This window comes from Rana temporaria, unplaced genomic scaffold (assembly GCF_905171775.1).
Source record: "Rana temporaria unplaced genomic scaffold, aRanTem1.1, whole genome shotgun sequence".
Lineage (NCBI taxonomy): Eukaryota > Metazoa > Chordata > Amphibia > Anura > Ranidae > Rana > Rana temporaria.
In genome coordinates this window covers 14,639-34,633 of record NW_024404741.1, presented here as the reverse complement: position 1 = coordinate 34,633, position 19,995 = coordinate 14,639, and the positions used below count along the sequence as shown (strand labels likewise).

At 47.8% G+C, this 19,995-nt stretch overlaps 1 protein-coding gene across 1 annotated transcript; it reads left to right on the top strand.

Moving 5' to 3' along the window:
• Window positions 1-384: 384 nt before the first annotated feature.
• LOC120923269 (charged multivesicular body protein 6-A-like) lies at window positions 385-6,158 on the top strand (the record flags this gene model as incomplete). The annotated part of the gene is made up of 6 exons (XM_040334939.1): window positions 385-587; window positions 1,811-1,897; window positions 3,579-3,644; window positions 4,205-4,285; window positions 5,014-5,068; window positions 6,084-6,158. Coding segments are annotated over 6 exons (545 nt in total), but the record flags the coding sequence as incomplete, so codon positions are not given.
• Window positions 6,159-19,995: the final 13,837 nt, after the last annotated feature.

Below are 19,995 nucleotides of genomic sequence, written 5' to 3'. Positions count from 1 at the left end.
GAGCGGTGTAGGGGTTATGTGTGACCTCATATGTGTTTCTAACTGTAGGGGGCGGGGCTGGACGTGCAACGTCATTGATCGTGTTTCCCTATATTAGGGAACACACGATTAATGAAGCTGCCACAGTGAAGAACGAGGAAGCTTTGTTTACACACACCTCTCCCCGTTCTTCAGCTCCGGGGACCAATCGCGGGACTCCAGCGGCGATCGGGTCCCGCGGCCGCGACCCACGGCTAGGCACTTAAAGAGGACATGCAGGTACGTGCTTGTTCCCAGCCGTGCCATTCTGCCGACGTATATCTGCAGGAGGCGGACCTTAAGTGGTTAAAGGGACGATGGGGCAGGCAGTAAGGGGTTAAATGTTTTTCTGGCCCCCTTTTTCAGGTAAAGGGAATGTATTGAAGCTGTGTCCTCCATGCGCTGAGCTCTCCCACTTCCTGTCTCCATTTTCCTTATTTCACATTTGTTTTTTGTTTTTGTTTTTTTTTTCTTTTCCCAGAAAAGCCAAATTACTGCTGAAGAAGAAGAGATATCAGGAGCAGCTGCTGGAGAAGACGGATAATCAGATCAGCAACCTGGAGAAGATGGTGAGTCCGTCACCACTTTCCTTACCCATGTCTGAGGGGTGGACAGGGAAAGGCATAGAGGGGGTGAGGAGTGGAGAGGGAAAGGGGTAGTAAGGAGGAGGGGATAGAGGGGTGAGGGGTGGAGGGGAGGATAGAGGGGTGAGGAGTGGAGAGGAGGGGAGGATAGAGGGGGTGGTCAGGGAAAGTAGTAGAGGGGGTAAGGGGTTGAGAGGAGGGGGTGAGTGTGGACAGGGAAATGTATAAAGAGGAGGAGGGGTGTACAGGGAAAGGGGTAGAGAGGAGAGGGGGGTAGATGGGGGGGTTAAGGGGTGGATAGGAAAGGGGGAGAGGGATAAAGGGGGTGAGAGGTGGGTAGGAAAAGGGGGCCCTAATCTTATCTTCTCCATGATATGAAGGGGCCATCACATCTTCCATTAATTTAATTGAATTTCATTTACTTTGGCAAACTAAAGAGCTGGAGGCGCAGTTTCCTTCTTGTGTCGGAATAAAGCCGTCGTACATCCCGCGATGCGCTAGGATTGGATTGTCGGGATTTATAAGCCTGGGAGGGGGTTGGGGTGATCTGAGTGAGGGGAGATATTACCTTACTGACCAATGTCCAGTAGAGTTGGATTTCCCCAGGCGGCCGCATGTAATAAATGTTATGGCGATTGTTTTTGCATCCAATTGAGCTTTAACTCTTTCACTGCTGCCAATTGACTAATAGCGCACTGAAAGCGGCAACGCTGGCATGTATAGAAATTACTGGCCGCTATACCAGCTGAGGGTGTACTTGCCTACTTACCTTAGCTGTATAGTAGAAGAAATTTGTATGACTGCAGAAGCCCCCCCCCTTCAGTGTAAATTGGTAATCTGTGCGATCATCCAACCAGCTGTTGTCAGCGCCCTCTGGTGATTGGCTGACAGCTGCCCTGACCATTTAGTAGCCGAGGTGTGGAAGTGTAGCCACGACTTTTACAGAACATCTTCATCTGTTACCAGAAGTAGGGAAAAAGAACACATGATGTCTGCAGGTCACCTAGCGTTGTTTCTCCCCCCCCCCCCCCCCCCCAATGGTCTATTTGTTGTCTTTGGAAAATGTTTTTAAATGATCTTATGAGAGCGATAAATACTTAAAGCGGAGTTCCACCCAAAAATGGAACTTCTGCTTTTGGCACCTTTCAGGGGGGAGCAGATACCTGTTTAATAATTTTTGGCTCACCTTGCATTCCTTCTCTTTCCAGGTGGAAGACATTGAATTTGCTCAGATTGAAATGAAAGTCATCGAAGGCCTAAAAATTGGCAACGATTGCTTGAAGAAGATGCATGAGGTGAGTGTGAGCTGCGGAGGGGTCGGAGGTGTCAGCGATGCCTTCATCCCTATGTGCTGCTCCGTAGGAGTCTTTGCTGCTCGGCACACTATGTGTCCTCTATGAGCTTGCGTGTACAGGACACAACGGCTACGGAGTCACTCCAACCTGATAGGAAGAAGGAGGTCTTCTAAAGCTCTGAGTGCCATCATTCTCTTAGATTGGAGGGTTAGTGCCTTTCAGCACTGGGGTCCTCCAATCAAATCCTGGCCTGCATAGAGTTTGCAGCACCTCCTGTGTGGGTTCCCTCCAGGTTCTGCGTTTTCCATCCACATTCTGAAGGAGTGCTGGTCAGGTCGTTGGCTGCTCATTATAGTTTGTATGCATGTATGTGAGATGGGGACTTTATATTATAAGCTCCTTGGGGGCAGGGACTGATGTGAATGGGCAGTATGTGAAGTGCTGTATACATTCACATAATCTATAATGGAGAAACTATAACCTACATCGCTGTAGTCGTGATGGATATCAGTGCTAGTCATGTCTTCTATGATTGGCCAAGTTACAATACGCAGCCGGCTATGAATGGCCAGACATTAGATATCGGGAATAAGTGAAGCCACCCTCTGTAGGCTGTGGATTGCTAAAGTCGCAGCCAATCCAGGGCCAGGGACCTTCTAAAACCTGATGCACACAACCAGGGCTGTGGGGTCGGAGGAAATTTTGGGTACCTGGAGTCGGAGTCAGCAAACAATGCACGGACTCCAACTCCTACTAAATTTAGATTGTCGGAACATTTATTAGTCAAAACATTTATCTACCGACTCCACAGCCCTGCACACAACGCCACAGGCTGAACGGAGGAAAACTGAGAGGTCATCGTACTAACTAGGCAATGTTAGGGTTACCAACCCTTAGTGATCTCCCCCCTGCTGAGCTGGGGACTCCACCTAACCAGAGCACACAGATCAGCTCTCACAGCCATTGGCTGCTGGTTTTCCAGCATGTCCTGCCATAGGCGTGCACAGGGGGTGTGCCTGTGCACACCCTAATCCCTCTGTGTGGTGCTGATTTCCCCTACTGCCCTGGCTTCCCCCAAACCCCAACCTCTGTTTCAGAATGGAGTGTGGGAGAAGGGTCTAATGAATAATGTCATTTACCAGCCCATTCCTTTTCTAAATGAACCCAGTGAACACACTCACTCACTGTGTTCAGTCATAACTGAAGCATAGTAAGCCTTTACTATGCTTTAGTTTGTAAATGAACAGGAAGCCCCCCAGCACAGAGGACTTCCCATTCATTCACTGCCCCATGCAGCTGAGGCTGCAGAGAAAGGCATGTGAGCTTTGGTGGTGCATATCCTAATGCAATAAGCTGCGCACACCTATGGTCCTGGCTCATTGGAGCATCTTCTGTCGGACAGACAGCTGTACAGAATGACCGAATGTTCCCAGCATAAATGCTTGCTGACTGGCCCAGTGCAGTCGCATGTTCCTCCACAGACGTTCCAGGTATTTCTTCACTCTCCGCAGCTGATTTTGGGGAGTGGTGAGTATGTACTGCAGGGGAGGGATTAAACGCAGGGCCAAAACGCAAGGTTTCTTTAAAGCTTTATCCATTGTTGTGGGGGTGGGTGTGGGGCAGTGGATGTGTGGGGGTCACTTGGAGAGCTCTAGAGGGTAACGTGTTTGGTCTTTTTCAGGTGATGTCCATGGAAGAGGTGGAGAGGATTATGGATGAGACGCAGGAAGGCATTGACTATCAGAGAGTAAGTAATGACACTACAACAATGGGGAGGGGAGCTCAAGGACATACTAGCACAGTGGTTCTCAACCTGGGGGTCAAATGAGGATTTGCCAAGGGTCCCCAAAACCTGGGCTGTTCCTGAAGCCTGCGGCTGCCCACTCAGCCTCTTCACAGCCACCAATTCAGTTTGTGGCATAGCTGGGGGGCAGGGACTAGAAGTCAGCTGACTGGTGAGGAATGTGAAATGAAAGGGGTTGGAGGAGAACCTACAATAGGAAAATAATTTTACCGTTAGGGGTCCTCACAACTTGGGAAATTTTGTCAAGGGGTCACGGCACTAGACAGGTTGAGAACCACTGTACTAGCAGGTACATTTGCCCTGTAGAGTGAAGGGGCGGTAAAAGCTCCTCTGGGGCGGTCTCTGGTATGAATGGCTGTTTGTACTTTGCTAAGTGCTAGAAAATTACCCTGCTCTGTATAAATGAGATAAAGTTGTAGGTGGATGGGGGGGGGGTTGTTATCATATGTTGGAACCATTGCAGAAGATAATAGTCTTCCTCTTTTTTCTTTTCTTTTTTGCAGCAAATTGATGAGCTCTTAGCTGGAAATCTGACCACAGAGGACGAAGAGGCCATTCTGCTAGAACTGGAGGCCATCACTCAGGTAAGGGGACGACACAGCTGGGATGTGACTTCCGGGGAATCCCCCAGATATCGAAGAGCTCCAATTTGAATGCAGTACATGTGTAGCTGTTGAACCGCCCCCCCCCCCCCCCCCAGACAACATCAGAGACCATTCATCTGGGTGTCACCAGCAATATATGAGCTCCAGAGACAAAACCGCGTGTGTGTCACCCTTGGAGTAGAAATGTTGGTCTTCATGGAGATCTTTAACCCCTTTGCACCGACGCCACCTGGCCCTTTAAGAAGTTTCGGATGCTGGGGTTTATGATCATGTGATTGGCTGTCCCATGATTGGAAAGCTCCTTATCGCAAGAAGCAATTGTGAGCTTTTCTGCTAGCCGCCGGTAACTGTACTTGGAGTACCCAGAGCGGGCGCTCTCAGCTGTGTCTGCTAAGTGGTACGCAGTTATGCCGACGCCAAGGCGAGCCCGCATATTTGCGTGCCATCGACGCCTGGTATAGCAGTCGTGAACAGGAACCCATCTCACTAGCTCTGGATTGGGTAAACGGTGACTTGGAACTGCCAAGTGACAACCCAGCCACGGTGCTGGGGGGTGCCAAGTGAGCGCAAAATGCATATATATGGCAGCACAGCAATGCAGCCCGCCTCCCTGCTGCCACTTATACACATAGAGCCGGCGGCAACAGTGAACTCCGGGTGTACGGTGATAGGTTGTACTGATGTGCGTGTTGTGTGTTCTGTTACAGGAAGACGTGGAACTCCCAGATGTGCCCACAGAGCCTCTCCCAGAGACCACCCCAGGTAAGTGTGTCTTCATCACTGGCCAAGGAAATCCTACAGCTTCATGTAAAGAAAGTGCAAAGGAAGGAAAAATGTGGATATTCGTATATTTCTCACAAAAAACTGAATAATTACAGATAAACCCCCCCCCCCCCCCAAAAAAAAAATCAGAAAAGGGCCCAGTGATCCATCGAGTCTGCCTTTTTTTTGTGTAGAAAGAGTAGCCCCAGGAGATAGAATGGTCGCGGCTGCTAGTACCGCAAACCAATTTGAACTATCACCCAGAAAAAAGTTTTGTGTGTATGGACTTTCTCGGTACTGATGACACAAGTAAATACAGTAAAAATAAATTTATTGTACATAAAAAAAATTAATACATTTAAAAACAGAACTTATGATAGTCAACCTCACACTAGTTACAGCAGTGGAACATAGACGGAGAATCCGTATGGTATCTAATGTTGTGAGGTGAAGTCAAAGAGGAAACCTCTACCGGTTTCGCGGAAGACCGCTTCTTCAGGAGGTAATCACCAAAGGTCAAGGACCACCATGGAGCACGCCAATTATGCCCCCGGCGGCAAACAAGGGGGGAAAAAAGTGTTGTTCTCAAGGCTGGTAGCAGCACTTGATTAGGGTAGCTGGGATGTGAGCGTTGCGGCAAGTACAAATGCAAGTCTGTTGATGCAGAGCAGCAGAGGGTAATCGGCTGTTGACCATCAAAACTGTGTGGCCCCACAACACACACTGTATGACAATTAAACAGTGGTGGGGGCCAGAAGGAAAGGTAACCACACAGAATCGCTCAGATCCCAGGAGTATAGCCCATGGAGAGTCACAGAGAGCGCTTGCATTTGTGGGCCCTAAAATTCACTTTAGTGCGTTTTTAAAAAAAAAAAAATTACTGTAATATCGTGTGACATAAAAAATCGGAAATACCACTATTTTATTCCCTATGGTGTCTGCTTTCAGAAAATTAATGTGTGCAAAAACGGCTCTGGCAGGGAAAAGGTTAAAAAGTGTTTATTTCTCCCAACAGAGAAAGAAGCCGTCAAGAACAAACCCAAACCACAGCTGGTGGCTGCTTCCTAACCTCACGCCGTGTTCCTGCGGTCAAAAATTACGGCGGCCTGTGTTCATGGAGGATGTTCTGTGCGTCAGATGCTGCAATTTACCAACACAGAGACCTTCCTAACACAGCCCGCTGCTGAACACTAACTGACATGGAAGGATACAACTAGCCCCACTGGGCCGTTCTCTAGCGTATCTCCCACCCTCCGGTCTTCCTTCCTCGCAGCAGCAGGGGTAATTGGGGAACGTAGGGATCGCTCCACAACTCCTTTTGCAGTAATTATAAGCCGGTGTTTCCATTACTATTTGATGAAGTGGGCGGTGATGTCTGGGGGTAGATCTATGAGGGTTCTTCTCTGGTTGTATTGAGCGGAGGTCGGCCTCCAGGAAGTCTTCTCCGGCCGCACTGAGTGAAGGTCGCCTATTGCTCTTTGCACCAGATTATTGCATATTACACTGCTGGAAAGTCTCTTGATCCTGTGTATGCAGCTAATCGTAGTGTTGGTGCCAACAATGCTTCATTGCTTCAATCCAAATGTATTGTGCCACAGCGTTGTCGCCACTCGGAGACTGCTGCGGTAAATTGTTCATTAGTGACATCTGTGGCTTCCTGCAGCTCCTCCTCCCCTCCTCTTTTGGGTCCCCAGCTCCTCCCTTTGGCCTCTACTTTGCCTCCTCTTCTCTGTTCAGCCCTGCAGCTCCTCCCCTTATCTTTTGGCCCCTGTAGCTCCTCCCCTGCTCCTCAGCTCCTCCCTTTTGGACTTCTCTGTTCAGCCCATGCAGCTCCTCCACTCATCCTTTGGCCCCTGTAGCTCCTCCCCCTACTCATTTGCACCTCAGCCCCTCCCTTTGGACTTTGCTTTGCCTCATCTTCTCTGTTCAGCCTTTTCAGCTCCTTCCCTCCTCCTTTGGTCCCTGTAGCTCTTCCTCCTCTGGATTCTCAGCTCCTCCCTTTGACCTCTGCAACTCCTTCCTTCCCTTTGGCCCCTGTAGCTCCCCCTCTCCTTTTGGCTCCTCACTTTTGGCCTTTGCTCTTCCTTCTCTTCTCGGTCCATGTGGTCCCTCCCTTAGGCCTCTGCTCCTCCTTCTCTGTTCAGCCCTTTTCTTTTGGGCCCTGTAGCCCCCCCCCCCCCTCCTCCTTTTTCTTTTTTTTGGCATCTACTGTCATCCCTTTAACCTCTGCAACGTCTTTTCTCTTGGCCCCTGCAGCTCCTCCTTTTTGGCCCCTGCAGTTCCTCCTCTCCTCCTTTTTGGCCCCTGCAGCTCCTCCCCTCCTCCTTTTTGGCCCCTGCAGCTCCTCCCCTCCTCCTTTTTGGCCCCTGCAGCTCCTCCCCTCCTCCTTTTTGGCCCCTGCAGCTCCTCCCCTCCTCATTTTTTGGCCCCTGCAGCTCCTCCCTTTGCCTTCTCTTTCTGCCTGACTTTGTTATATTGGCACCAGAAGTTGCGGTGAGACCTGAGAGAGATCCCTTCCAGGCATTATGTCAGGATGAAAGGTTAGGTCACTAGATGCTTACACCCCCTGAAAGTGATACTCCTCAGTACAGCATCCAGCCGCTGTCTTATTTCAGCCCCTTCTAGATTTGGGGGGACGGTGCTGGATGGTGCACCCTGTGCCTTCTAGGCTCTTTGGTGTGCAAGTGGCCTGAGTACCATAACTTTAAGCAAATCGCTTTTTGAAAGGAATCCCACACACATCTATAACTTATAGCAGCAGTGACAATGGGGCACTTCATTGTCCACATGCTTTCCTCCAATAACTCCGCCCCCACCTATACAATCTGATTTCTCTTATCGTCCATGGACGGACCCAGCTTTAAAAGTCTTGACATATGGGTTATGTTCCTGTTCATAGGAGAGGACTAGGGAACATAACCCATATGTCAAGACTTTGAAGGCTGTGTCCGTCCATGGACGTCGGAGAAAAGTATTTTACAGTGAGTACAAAAAAATCCTATTTTTTTCTAGCGTCAGAGATGCCACTTGGATCCTTCTTGACTTCTGAAGCTGTCAGACTTCCCCTCTGACCGTGTATGGGGGTTCTTCTCTACTCAGCAGTTGACAGAGACTTGTGGTTGAAAGGACTACACGTCCCATCTTCCACCGCTACAGTTGAACATTTGGAACACAATTGCAGTGACCCCGTATTTTTAGTCCTTTGACTCTTCCCATTCTCTATCTAAAAGTCTGTACCTTGGAGCTGAAGTCTACAGGAGCCTGGCATTGCACCCTCTCTTTCCACTGATAGCAGGTGCAATGCTCTGCAGGCTTAGACGCAAAAAAAAAGTAGTGTCCGTTTTATTGGGTGCGATTTAGAGCTGTACGATTCTGACCAAAATGAGATTCACTATTTTTTTTTGCTTAGAATAAAGATCATGATTCTTGCAGCGTAACATCATCTTTTACATTATACAAAAAAATTGTACTGTTGGGTTTATTTTTTATTAAGGGGAAAAAAATTGCGATACCGATTAATCGTGCGGCTCTAGTGCATTTATTATATTTTTTGCAAAGGGTGGAGTTGGCCTTAAAGCGGGGGTTCACCCTTAGAGGGCACTTTTCCCCCTTCGCTTCCTGCTCGTTATTACTAGGGGAATCGGCAATTTATTTTAAAATATGTGCAGTACTTACCCGTTTACGAGACGCATCCTCTCCGTCGCTTCCGGGTATGGGCTTCGGGAATGGGCGGTCCTTCTTGATTGACAGGTTTCCGAGAGGCTTCCGACGGTCGCATCCATCGCGTCACGATTTTCCGAAAGAAGCCGAACGTCGGTGCGCAGGCGCAGTATAGAGCCGCACCGACGTTCGGCTTCTTTCGGCTACGAGTGACGCGATGGATGCGACCGTCGGAAGCCTCTCGGAAGAATGTCAATCAAGAAGGAACGCCCGCTCCCGAAGACCCATACCCGGAAGCGACGGAAGAAGATGCAGCTCGAAAACGGGTAAGTACTGCACCTATTTTAATATAAATAGCCGATTCCCCTAGACCGAACGAGCAGGAAGCTAAGGGGAGATTTTTTTTTTTTTTTTAAATGGGTGAACTCCCGCTTTAAATGAATATTGTCGATTTAGGACTTCTGGTTCTGGGCTGCTTAGAAATCTTTTCCTTTTGGTGTAGTCTTCCATTGTCCTCCTTACTTATTCATGCCCATTCCCACCATCAGAGGCACAGCAATCCCTTCTTTCTAAGCTAAACGTGAAGAAACATTTTTTGGAATAATCACCTTCCATGCTGTAAACAAATGTGACTCTAAAAGTTTACTTTCTCCTTTTTAATAAGGGAAATTCCACATCCCCGATACCATGACAGGTGCCGAGGCGCTGATCACATGATCTTTGTCTGCTGCATAGGGACCCGGCGACTAGTATTAGGGAGCAGTTGAGGTGGAGCCTATTGACTTGATGCGTCTACTGTGATGAGAAGCCTTGTTGGAGACCATGTGACCCTCACCTCAACAATGGTCAACTGATTGGATGTCGGAGGTCTGCTGGATTTTAATTAAATAATATAATATTTAAAAAAAATGTGTTCTCTCTTTTGATTTGAGGAGAGGCGGTGGGTGTGTCCGTGTATACAGCTCGTGTATATATGTATTTCACACTCCTCAGAAAGAAAAGCCGGCCTGAGATTGGCTGATAACGTGTACCGGAGATCATGGAGCCGTATGTAACATATCCTCCCCTCTGGAATCTTTCCTTTCTGGCAGTTACAGTTTTAAATACAGTTTCCTTAAAATAAATGTATTTTGGTTTTCACAAATGTTCCCTTTTTCTTCTAAAGTAGATACAGTATTTCACTATATGACATCTATAGAGCTTGTGCCATCACCATGTTGAAAACCATGTTGGGCCTCACATTGGGCACCAAAACAAGACCTGGCTTGTTGTTGGTATTCAGATTAGGTGTTCAATGGGGATGAGGTCCGGTGTCCGGTGGGGATGAGGTCCGGTGTCCGGTGGGGATGAGGTCCGGTGTCCGGTGGGGATGAGGTCCGGTGGGGATGAGGTCCGGTGTCCGGTGGGGATGAGGTCCGGTGTCCGGTGGGGATGAGGTCCGGTGTCTGGTGGGGATGAGGTCCGGTGTCTGGTGGGGATGAGGTCCGGTGTCTGGTGGGGATGAGGTCCGGTGTCTGGTGGGGATGAGGTCCGGTGTCTGGTGGGGATGAGGTCCGGTGTCCGGTGGGGATGAGGTCCGGTGTCCGGTGGGGATGAGGTCCGGTGTCCGGTGGGGATGAGGTCCGGTGTCCGGTGGGGATGAGGTCCGGTGGGGATGAGGTCCGGTGTCCGGTGGGGATGAGGTCCGGTGTCCGGTGGGGATGAGGTCCGGTGGGGATGAGGTCCGGTGTCCGGTGGGGATGAGGTCCGGTGTCCGGTGGGGATGAGGTCCGGTGTCTGGTGGGGATGAGGTCCGGTGTCTGGTGGGGATGAGGTCCGGTGTCTGGTGGGGATGAGGTCCGGTGTCTGGTGGGGATGAGGTCCGGTGTCTGGTGGGGATGAGGTCTGGTGGGGATGAGGTCCGGTGTCCCGTGGGGATGAGGTCCGGTGTCCGGTGGGGATGAGGTCCGGTGGGGATGAGGTCCGGTGTCCGGTGGGGATGAGGTCCGGTGATTGGCGGGGATGAGGTCCGGTGATTGGCGGGGATGAGGTCAGGTGACGGGTGGGGATGAGGTCAGGTGACGGGTGGGGATGAGGTCAGGTGACCGGTGGGGACGAGGTCAGGTGTCCGGTGGGGACGAGGTCAGGTGACCGGTGGGGACGAGGTCAGGTGACCGGTGGGGACGAGGTCAGGTGACCGGTGGGGACGAGGTCAGGTGACCGGTGGGGACGAGGTCAGGTGACTGGTGGGGATGAGGTCAGGTGATTAGTAGGGATGAGGTCCGGTGGGGATGAGGTCAGGAGGTGACCAGTGGGGATGAGGTCAGGTGATTGGTAGGGATGAGGTCAGGTGACCAGTGGGGAAAAATGGGCACTGACTGGCACCGTTATGAAACCAGTGATGCCCAGCAATGCCACCCATCAGTGCCCATCATGACACCTATCAGTGCCACCTCATCTGTGCCACTTTATCAGTGCACTGAAGAAGAAAACGTACTTATTTACAAAAAAAAAATATTTTTTTCAAAATGTTCGGTCTTTTTTAGCAAAAAGTTAAAAATATTGCATTTTTTTTTTTTAAATTGTCGCTCTATTTTTGTTTATAGCGCAAAAAATAAAAATCGCAGAGGTGATCAAATACCACCAAAAGAAAGCTCTATTTGTGGGAACAAAATGATAAAAAAAAATGTATGGTACAGTGTAGCACGACTGCGCAATTGTCATTCAAATTGCGACAGCGATGAAAGCTGAAAATTGGTCTGGGCAGGAAGGTGTCTAAGTGACCGGTATGGAAGCGGTTAAGGGCACAATGAACAGAAAATAAAAACATATATATATATATATTTTACTAGGATTGATTCAGTAATCGAATGTTTAATTGGATTAATTTTATGGTAAAAATATGACAAAAGAAGTATCTTATATGTCTTTTGTTTTTTTAAAAGCAAGCAAGTAAGAAAGGAAGTAAAAAGATTTGTATGGCATTTTGGTGTTTTACCAATAGATGGCGCAATGTAGGCACTGCATAGGCTCATGGCGGCATTGCAGGCTCTTAAAAAGTTGCTGTTTATGCGATTCAGCCTATTGCCACTAGATGGCGATCGATCGGTGGAAATTGAATGTTAAAATTATACAGTGCTTTTTATAATTGTTTTTAATATTTAAGGCTTTATACGATTTAGGAGTTTATATTAAATCGTTGTTTGTTTTTTTTTTATACTGTCAAATCAAAATATTTGCCCATGGGACTTTGAATGAGGCTTGATACAGGGGTGGGTGATACATAAATGATACATAGGTGGGTGATGCATTGATGATGCATGTAAAATAAGATATCAATTTAGTGAATAGAAAGTGACACATACTTGAATTAAAGTTGTTTAGAATGCCAGGCTGGTTAGTAACATACATCGGTATAAAATATGCATTGAGTTGATATACTATATACCAGGGGTCTCCAAACTTTCTAAGCAAAGGGCCAGTTTATTGTCTTTTAGGGGGGCCAGACTGTGGCCAGTGCCAGTAGAAAATTCCCCAACATCAGTGCCCAATCATTGGCTTTAATGGAAGGAATAGTAGCCCTATTGCTCATAGCAGTGATAAGAATTGTGTCAGTTGGTGGAATAGTGCCCCGAGGGCCAGATAAAGGAAAGCAAAGGGCCACATCTTCCCCCCCGGGCCGCAGCTTGGAGACCGCTGCTATATACAGTATATTGTCAAAAGTATTGGGACGCCTGCCTTTACACGCACGTGAACTTTAATAGCATCCCAGTCTTAGTCCGTAGGGTTCAATATTGAGCTGCGATGCGCTTGTTAGCTGCCTATAAAGGCTTCTAGCCCCATTCAAACGGGGTTCTATTAATTTCGGCCGTAGCCAGCTTGGCTACATTTTAACCACTTAAGACCCGGACCTTTAGGCAGGTAAAGGACCCGGCCAGTTTTTGCGATTCGGCACTACGTCGCTTTAACTGACAATTGCGCGGTCGTGCGACGTGGCTCCCAACCAAAATTGGCGTCCTTTTTTCCCCACAAATAGAGATTTATTTTGGTGGTATTTGATCACCTCTGCGGTTTTTATTTTTTGCGCTATAAACAAAAATAGAGCGACAATTTTGAAAAAAAAGCAATAGTTTTTATTTTTTGCTATAATAAATATCCCCCAAAAATTTATAAAAAAAAAACATTTTTTTTCCTCAGTTTAGGCCGATACGTATTCTTCTACCTATTTTTGGTAAAAAAAAAATCGCAATAAGCGTTTATCGATTGGTTTGCGCAAAATTTATAGCGTTTACAAAATAGGGGATAGTTTTATTGCATTTTTATAATTTTTTTTTTTTTTTTACTACTAATGGCGGCGATCAGCAATTTTTTTCGTGACTGCGACATTATGGCGGACACTTTTGTCACATTTTTGGGACCATTTGCATTTTTATAGCTAGCAGTGCTATAAAAATGCATTGGATTACTATAAAAATGCCACTGGCAGGGAAGGGGTTAACACTAGGGGGCGGGGAAGGGGTTAAGTATGTTCCCTGGGTGTGTTCTAACTGTAGAGTGGGTGGCCTCACTAGGGGAAATGACCGATCTTCTGATCATACATTGTATGATCAGAAGATCAGCATTTCCCCCCCCCCTTGAAAGGACCGGGAGCTGTGTGTTTACATACACAGCTCCCGGTCCCCGCTCTGTAACGAGCGATTGCGTGTGCCCGGCGGCGATCGTGCCCGGGAGTCGGGGGCGAGCGGGGGGCGCTCGCGCGCCTCCGGTGGCGCGCACGCGCCCCTAGTGGCCTGTGCGAGAGCCGACGTATAGCTACGGGCTCTCACGCAGGGGAGCCGACCTGCCGCCGTAAAATGACGGCGGCTGGTCGGCAAGTAGTTAACCTCAGTCGTGATTCACTCCCGTTCACCGTAGTTTGTGACGCAGAGTAAAGGAGGCTGAATACAAATGCACACTTTTCACATATTTATTTGTTAAAAAAAAAAAACATTTATTATTTTTGCTTCCACTTCCCAATTTAGGAGCGACTTTGTGTTGGTCCATCACATAAAATCCCAATAAAATAAATTTAGGTTTTTGGTTGTAACATGAGAAAATGTGGAAAATGTCAAGGGGTATGAATACTTTTTCAAGGCGCTGTATATAGAATTTTTATTTAGCGATTTATAATGCGTTGTGCCACACAGATTAGTGTTCGCTCCTCCTTATAATTACATTTTGATACATTGAATAGTAGAGATTGGATAGGGTGATAGGATTGGATGACATCAGCAGTGCAGGTATTTTTATATATACTGTATGTGTGTGTGTGTGTGTGTGTGTGTATATATATATATATATATATATGTGTATATATATATATATATATATATATATATATGTGTATATATATATATATATATATATATATATATATATATATATATATATATATATATATATATATATATATATATATATATATATATAGCTAGATTCATAAAGGACACAAGACGGCGTATCTTCAGATACGCCGTCGTATGTCCGAATGAGCGCGGTCGTATCTATGCGCCTGATTCATAGAATCAGTTACGCATAGATTTGGCCTAGATACGAGCAGCGTAAGTCTCCTACGCCGTTGTATCTTAGGGTGCATATTTACGCTGGCCGCTAGGTGGCGCTTCCATAGATTTACGTGTAGAATATGCAAATGAGCTAGATACGCCTATTCAGAAACTTACGTCCGCCCGGCGCATTGATTTACGTAGTTTGCGTAAGGCTTTTTTCGTTGCCGTAACTTAGGACGCAAGTTCGTTGTGAATATGGTACCTGCCTCACTAAGTTACGGCGGCGTAGTGTATCTGAGATCCGCTACGCCAGCCTAAAGATAGGCAATTCTACCTGAATCTAGCCCATAGTATATGAAAACTATGGGCTAGATTCAGGTAGAATTGCCTATCTTTAGGCGGGCGTAGCGTACAGCGGCGTAGTGTAAATGGGCCGGCGTAAGCCCGCCTAATTCAAATTGTCCAGGCAGTGGGCGTGTTGTATTACAATGAGCCTTGACCCCACGTAATTGACGCGCCTAACGAACGGCGCATGCGCCGTCTGTGAACGTATCCCAGTGCGCATGCTCGAAATCACGTCGCAAATAGTCAATGCTTTTGTCGTGAACGTAACTTACGCACAGCCCTATTCGCTTACGACTTACGCAAACGACGGAAAATTCGATGCTGTCCCGACGTCCATACTTAACATTGGCTACGCCTCATATAGCAGGGGTAACTTTACGCCGGAAAAAGCCTTACATAAACTACGTAAATCAATGCGCCGGGCGGACGTACGTTTCTGAATCGGTGTATCTAGCTCATTTGCATATTCTACGCGGAAATCAACAGAAACGCCACCTAGCGGCCAGCGTAAATATGCACCCTAAGATACGACAGCGAAGGAGACTTACGCCGCTCGTATCTAGGCCAAATCTATGCGTAACTGATTCTATGAATCAGGCGCATAGATACGACCCAGCACACTCAGAGATACGACGACGTATCTGGAGATACGCCGTCGTATCTTGTCTGTGAATCTACCCCATAGTGTGTGTGTGTGTGTGTGTGTGTGTGTGTGTGTGTGTGTGTATATATATATATATATATATATATATATATATATATATATATATATATATATATATATATATATATATATATATATATATATATATATATATATATATATATATATATATATATATGTGTATGTATATATATATGTGTATGTATATATATATATCTGATGACGGGTCCACTTTAAATGATGTATAAAACTCCCTCGCTCCGCCAGTGCAATTATTGCAGCTGTTGTTCCAAACTAATTAGGTTATATAATGCTCAAGTGACCCACAGAAATGTGTGAAAACAGAACTTGCAACTGGAAATGCAAATCGACCAAATAAAAATAACAAATGCTCAAATAGTGAGAATTGTTATATATAGTGCATTATGGATATTCAAATGAAACCCATAATAGTACTTAAAGCGGTAGTTCCCCCTCTAAAAAAAAATTCCCCTTAGATTGAGGCTCATTTTGTGAAGGGGAATCGGCTAATTGTTTTAAAATCGACGCTGTACTTACCGTTGTAGAAAGCGATCCTCTCCGCCGCTTCCGGGTATGGGTCTGCGGGACTGGGCGTTCCTTCTTGATTGACAGGCTTCCGACGGTCGCATCCATCGCGTCATGATTTTCCGAAAGTAGCTGAACGTCGGTGCGCAGGCGCCGTATAGAGCAGCGCCGACGTTCGGCTTCTTTCGGCTACTCGTGACGCGATGTATGCGACCGTCGGAAGCCTGTCAATCAAATAGGAACGCCCAGTCCTGCAGCCCATACCCGGAAGCGGCGGAGAAGATCGCTCTCTACAACGGTAAGTACTGCTTCGATTTTAAAACAACTAGCCGATTCCCCTTGACAAAATGAGCCTCAATCTACAGGTAAAAAATGTTTGGAGGGGGAACTACCGCTTTAATATAGAATGATAATAATGATGCAATTCACAATCAAAATGTTATGGAAAATAATAAAAGTGCTCAGTCCCAGATATTGGTGATAATCAATATGAAAATTCCTTTCAGATGTATTGAAGTGCCTTATACTGTCCTCAACTCCAATGTTCTTTTTTGTGCCACCAATTCACCACGTGTATATTATACACCAGTGATGGTGAACCTTGGCACCCCAGATGTTTTGGAACTACATTTCCCATGATCTCTGGAAGAGTGCTCAAACATTCCCATAGACACACTCCTAAACCTTGTGGACGGCCTTCCCAGAAGAGTTGAAGCTGTTATAGCTGCAAAGGGCGGGGCCAACTCAATATTGAACCCTACGGACTAAGACTGGGATGCCATTAAAGTTCATGTGTGTGTGTAACGGCAGGTGTCCCAAAACTTTTGACAAAATATAGTGTAGATCCCCTCTGACCAGATGAAGTTGACCCTCTTGTTATATAACAAGAGGAGTCAAAGAGGAGTTAAAGGGCCGTCTTCATAGCATCATGGGGCCCCTAGTCAAAGTAATGCTCTGGGGCCCCTGCAATGATGACAGTGCAGGTAAACAGACATCGTGCCTCCCCTGTGTATCTATCACTCTCAGTGCCATCATGGGTCCTCCAATTTCGGGGCAGCATGGGCTCAAGGACCAGCTGCTTTGGGGAAAAGTGCAGGGGCCCCCCATGCAGATGTGGCCCCTGGGCAGTGCCCAGGTGTGCCCTCTCATTAAGACAGCCCTGCTCTCCAGTGTTCTCTCCTCATGACAACGTCCTTGCAGTCTATAGGGTTAGCTGGGGAGAATGCAGCTGTGAATGAGTGTGGCTTAGAGAGGAGGAGGCAGAGGATCTTAGGGTTGGGGGGGGCGGTAATAACGCAGCAGACAGTACTCAAGAGAACCTAACAGTAACCTGTAGTTGTTTCTAATGACTTGATGGTGTTATGCGCACTCTGGAGCTCTGAGTTCCAGGGAACATAGATGTACGCCTTAGCTGGCCATAGATGGGTGGAACTATAAAGGGAAGGGTTAAATAAAGGGAAAAGCTGCAGAGTCGCAAACGCTGTTCATTGAGCCGATTGCATTTTTTTTATCTTTTTTTTTATTTTTTTATTATTATTTTGTTGCGATTTGATTGGCAGAAATGATCAGAAAATAATTCCACAGCTCCTTTTTTCGCAGCTCCTATCCAGAAGATTCGAGAATATTGTGGCCCCAAGCATGCTCGGCGACCCCCGGCGTCTCTTCCAGATCTCGGACACTTATATAAGCGGCCCGGCGTTACCTGTCATTGGCTCGCTCCAGCCCCTCTTTGCCCCCCCCCCCCCCCACAACCGCGACTCACACACCTATTCACAATCCCTTCTCATTCCCTAAGACTTGCTGATGTAAAGGAGCCTGATGCTGTTGCCACGGCAACCCTTTCCCCTCCGCCCCCCCCCCCCCCCCCCAGGCTGAGCGTCCGTGGGTGGCCGCGAAAGCGTTTCATCTGGCACACTCTGTGCACATGCTGGACGTCTTAAAGAGCGAGGAAGGGGGGGGGTCTTTGTGGAACTTTAGGGGGGGGGGGTCTAAGGGGTGTTAACCCCTTCCCAGCCAGCAAGCGTCACCTAAGGGGTCATTCGGTGCCTTACACGTTTTGTTTCACTTTTATCTTTATAATTGATATTGGGTCTGGGATTAACTGGTTGCCGACCAGCCGCCGTCGTTTTATGGCGGCAGGTCGGCTCCCCTGCGCGAGAGCCCGTAGCTATACGTCGGCTCTCGCGCAGGCCACTTGGGGCACGTGCGCGCTGCCCGCTCTTCCGCGACTCCCGTGCGCGGGTGCGATCGCCGCCGGGCACACTTGATCGCTCGTTACAGAGCGAGGACCGGGAGCTGTGTGTGTAAACACACGGCTCCCGGTCCTGTCAGGGAGAGAAATGCCGATCTTCTGTTCATATAATGTATGATCAGCGATCAGTCATTTCCCCTAGTGAGTCCCACCCCCCCCTACAGTTAGAACACACCCAGGGAACATACCTAACCCCTTCCCTGCCCCCTAGTGTTAACCCCTTCCCTGCCAGTGGCGTTTTTATAGTAATCCAATGCATTTTTATAGCACTGATCGCCATAAAAATGCCAATGGTCCCAAAAATGTGTCAAAAGTGTCCGCCATAATGTCGCAGTACCGAAAAAAATTCGCTGATCGTCGCCATTTCTAGTAAAAAAAAAAAATATTAATAAAAATGCCATAAAAATGACCCCCTATTTTGTAAACGCTATAACTTTTGCGCAAACCAATCAATAAACGCCAGAAAAAAATAAAAAATTACCACCAGCTGCCACTGAAGACCTTGTCTGGAATATGCAGTTCAGTTTTGGGCTCCAGTTCTCAAAAAGGGTATCGGGGAACTGGAGAAAGTGCAGAGAAGGGCAACCAAACTGATAAGAGGCATGGAGGAGCTCAGCTATGAGGAAAGATTAGAGGAACTGAATGTATTCACTCTTGAGAAGAGGAGATAAAAGCGGAGTTCCACCCAAAAATGGAACTTCCGCTTTTTGGAACCCCCCCGCCCCCCTTCGGTGTCACATTCGCCACCTTTCAAGGGGGAGCAGCAGATACCAGTGTAATACATGTATTTTGCTCCCTCTTCTGGGCATAGACACCCAAGCCACCCGCAGGTATCTATGCCATTTTCGGTGCCTTCTCCCCCCCCCTTTGCTGTCTTCTGGAAGACACGCAGGGACCAGTGGGAACGTGCAGCGCGAGTCACGCATGCGCAGTAGGGAAGTAGAGTAGATATATCCGGGGCTTTTATTTTCTCAGAATTGGTGCAGGAACTCAACCACAAATTGCACTACAAGTGGGAGGATCTTAAAGGAGCAATAAATACCAGGAGTGCGTTATGTGCAGAGTTCAGAGGTGTGCTCTGTACCAAGTGCAGGATTCAGGGGTGTGCTGTGTACCGAGTGCAGGATTCAGGGGTGTGCTGTGTACCGAGTGCAGGATTCAGGGGTGTGCTGTGTACCAAGTGCAGGATTCAGGGGTGTGCTGTGTACCAAGTGCAGGATTCAGGGGTGTGCTGTGTACCAAGTGCAGGATTCAGGGTTGTGCTGTGTACCAAGTGCAGGATTCAGGAGTGTGCTGTGTACCAAGTGCAGGATTCAGGGGTGTGCTGTGTACCAAGTGCAGGATTCAGGGGTGTGCTATGTACCAAGTGCAGGATTTAGGGGTGCAATGTGTACAGAGTGCAGGGTTGAGGAATGCGCTATCCACAGTGCACAGGGTTCTGGGAAAAAAAACCCTAGGTGCGAGGGCCACATAAACTGGCCTGGCGGGCCGGATTCAGTCCGCGGGTCTTGTGCCTGACACCCGTGCTTTAGAATCTTATCCAGGAGGAAGAGGGGTGCAAAAAGGTCAGGACCTGCACCCCTACGCCGCTCTAGTAGTTCTCGGCTCACGGAGCGGCGCATTCTGGCCTTTTCTGTTTGGGAGCCAGGACCGGCTCGCCATCCTGTCTGCGCCGTTTCTCTCCATTCTGTGTCCCAGCTGCCCATAGTTGACATGGAGGGGGCACTGCACATTATTATTATTATTATACATGATTTATAGAGTGGCAGCAGTTTGCAATTTTTTTTCTAGCACCTGGGGGATGGTTGGCCAGTTGCGCATACGCAGTGTGTTCTTCTGGCAGCTGTGGGGCTGCTTGGGGCGAGAGGCGTGACAACGGAAAGCCGCGGCTCATTAGAAGGAGGCCGCGGTCCACTAGTTTCCAGCACTGCAGCAT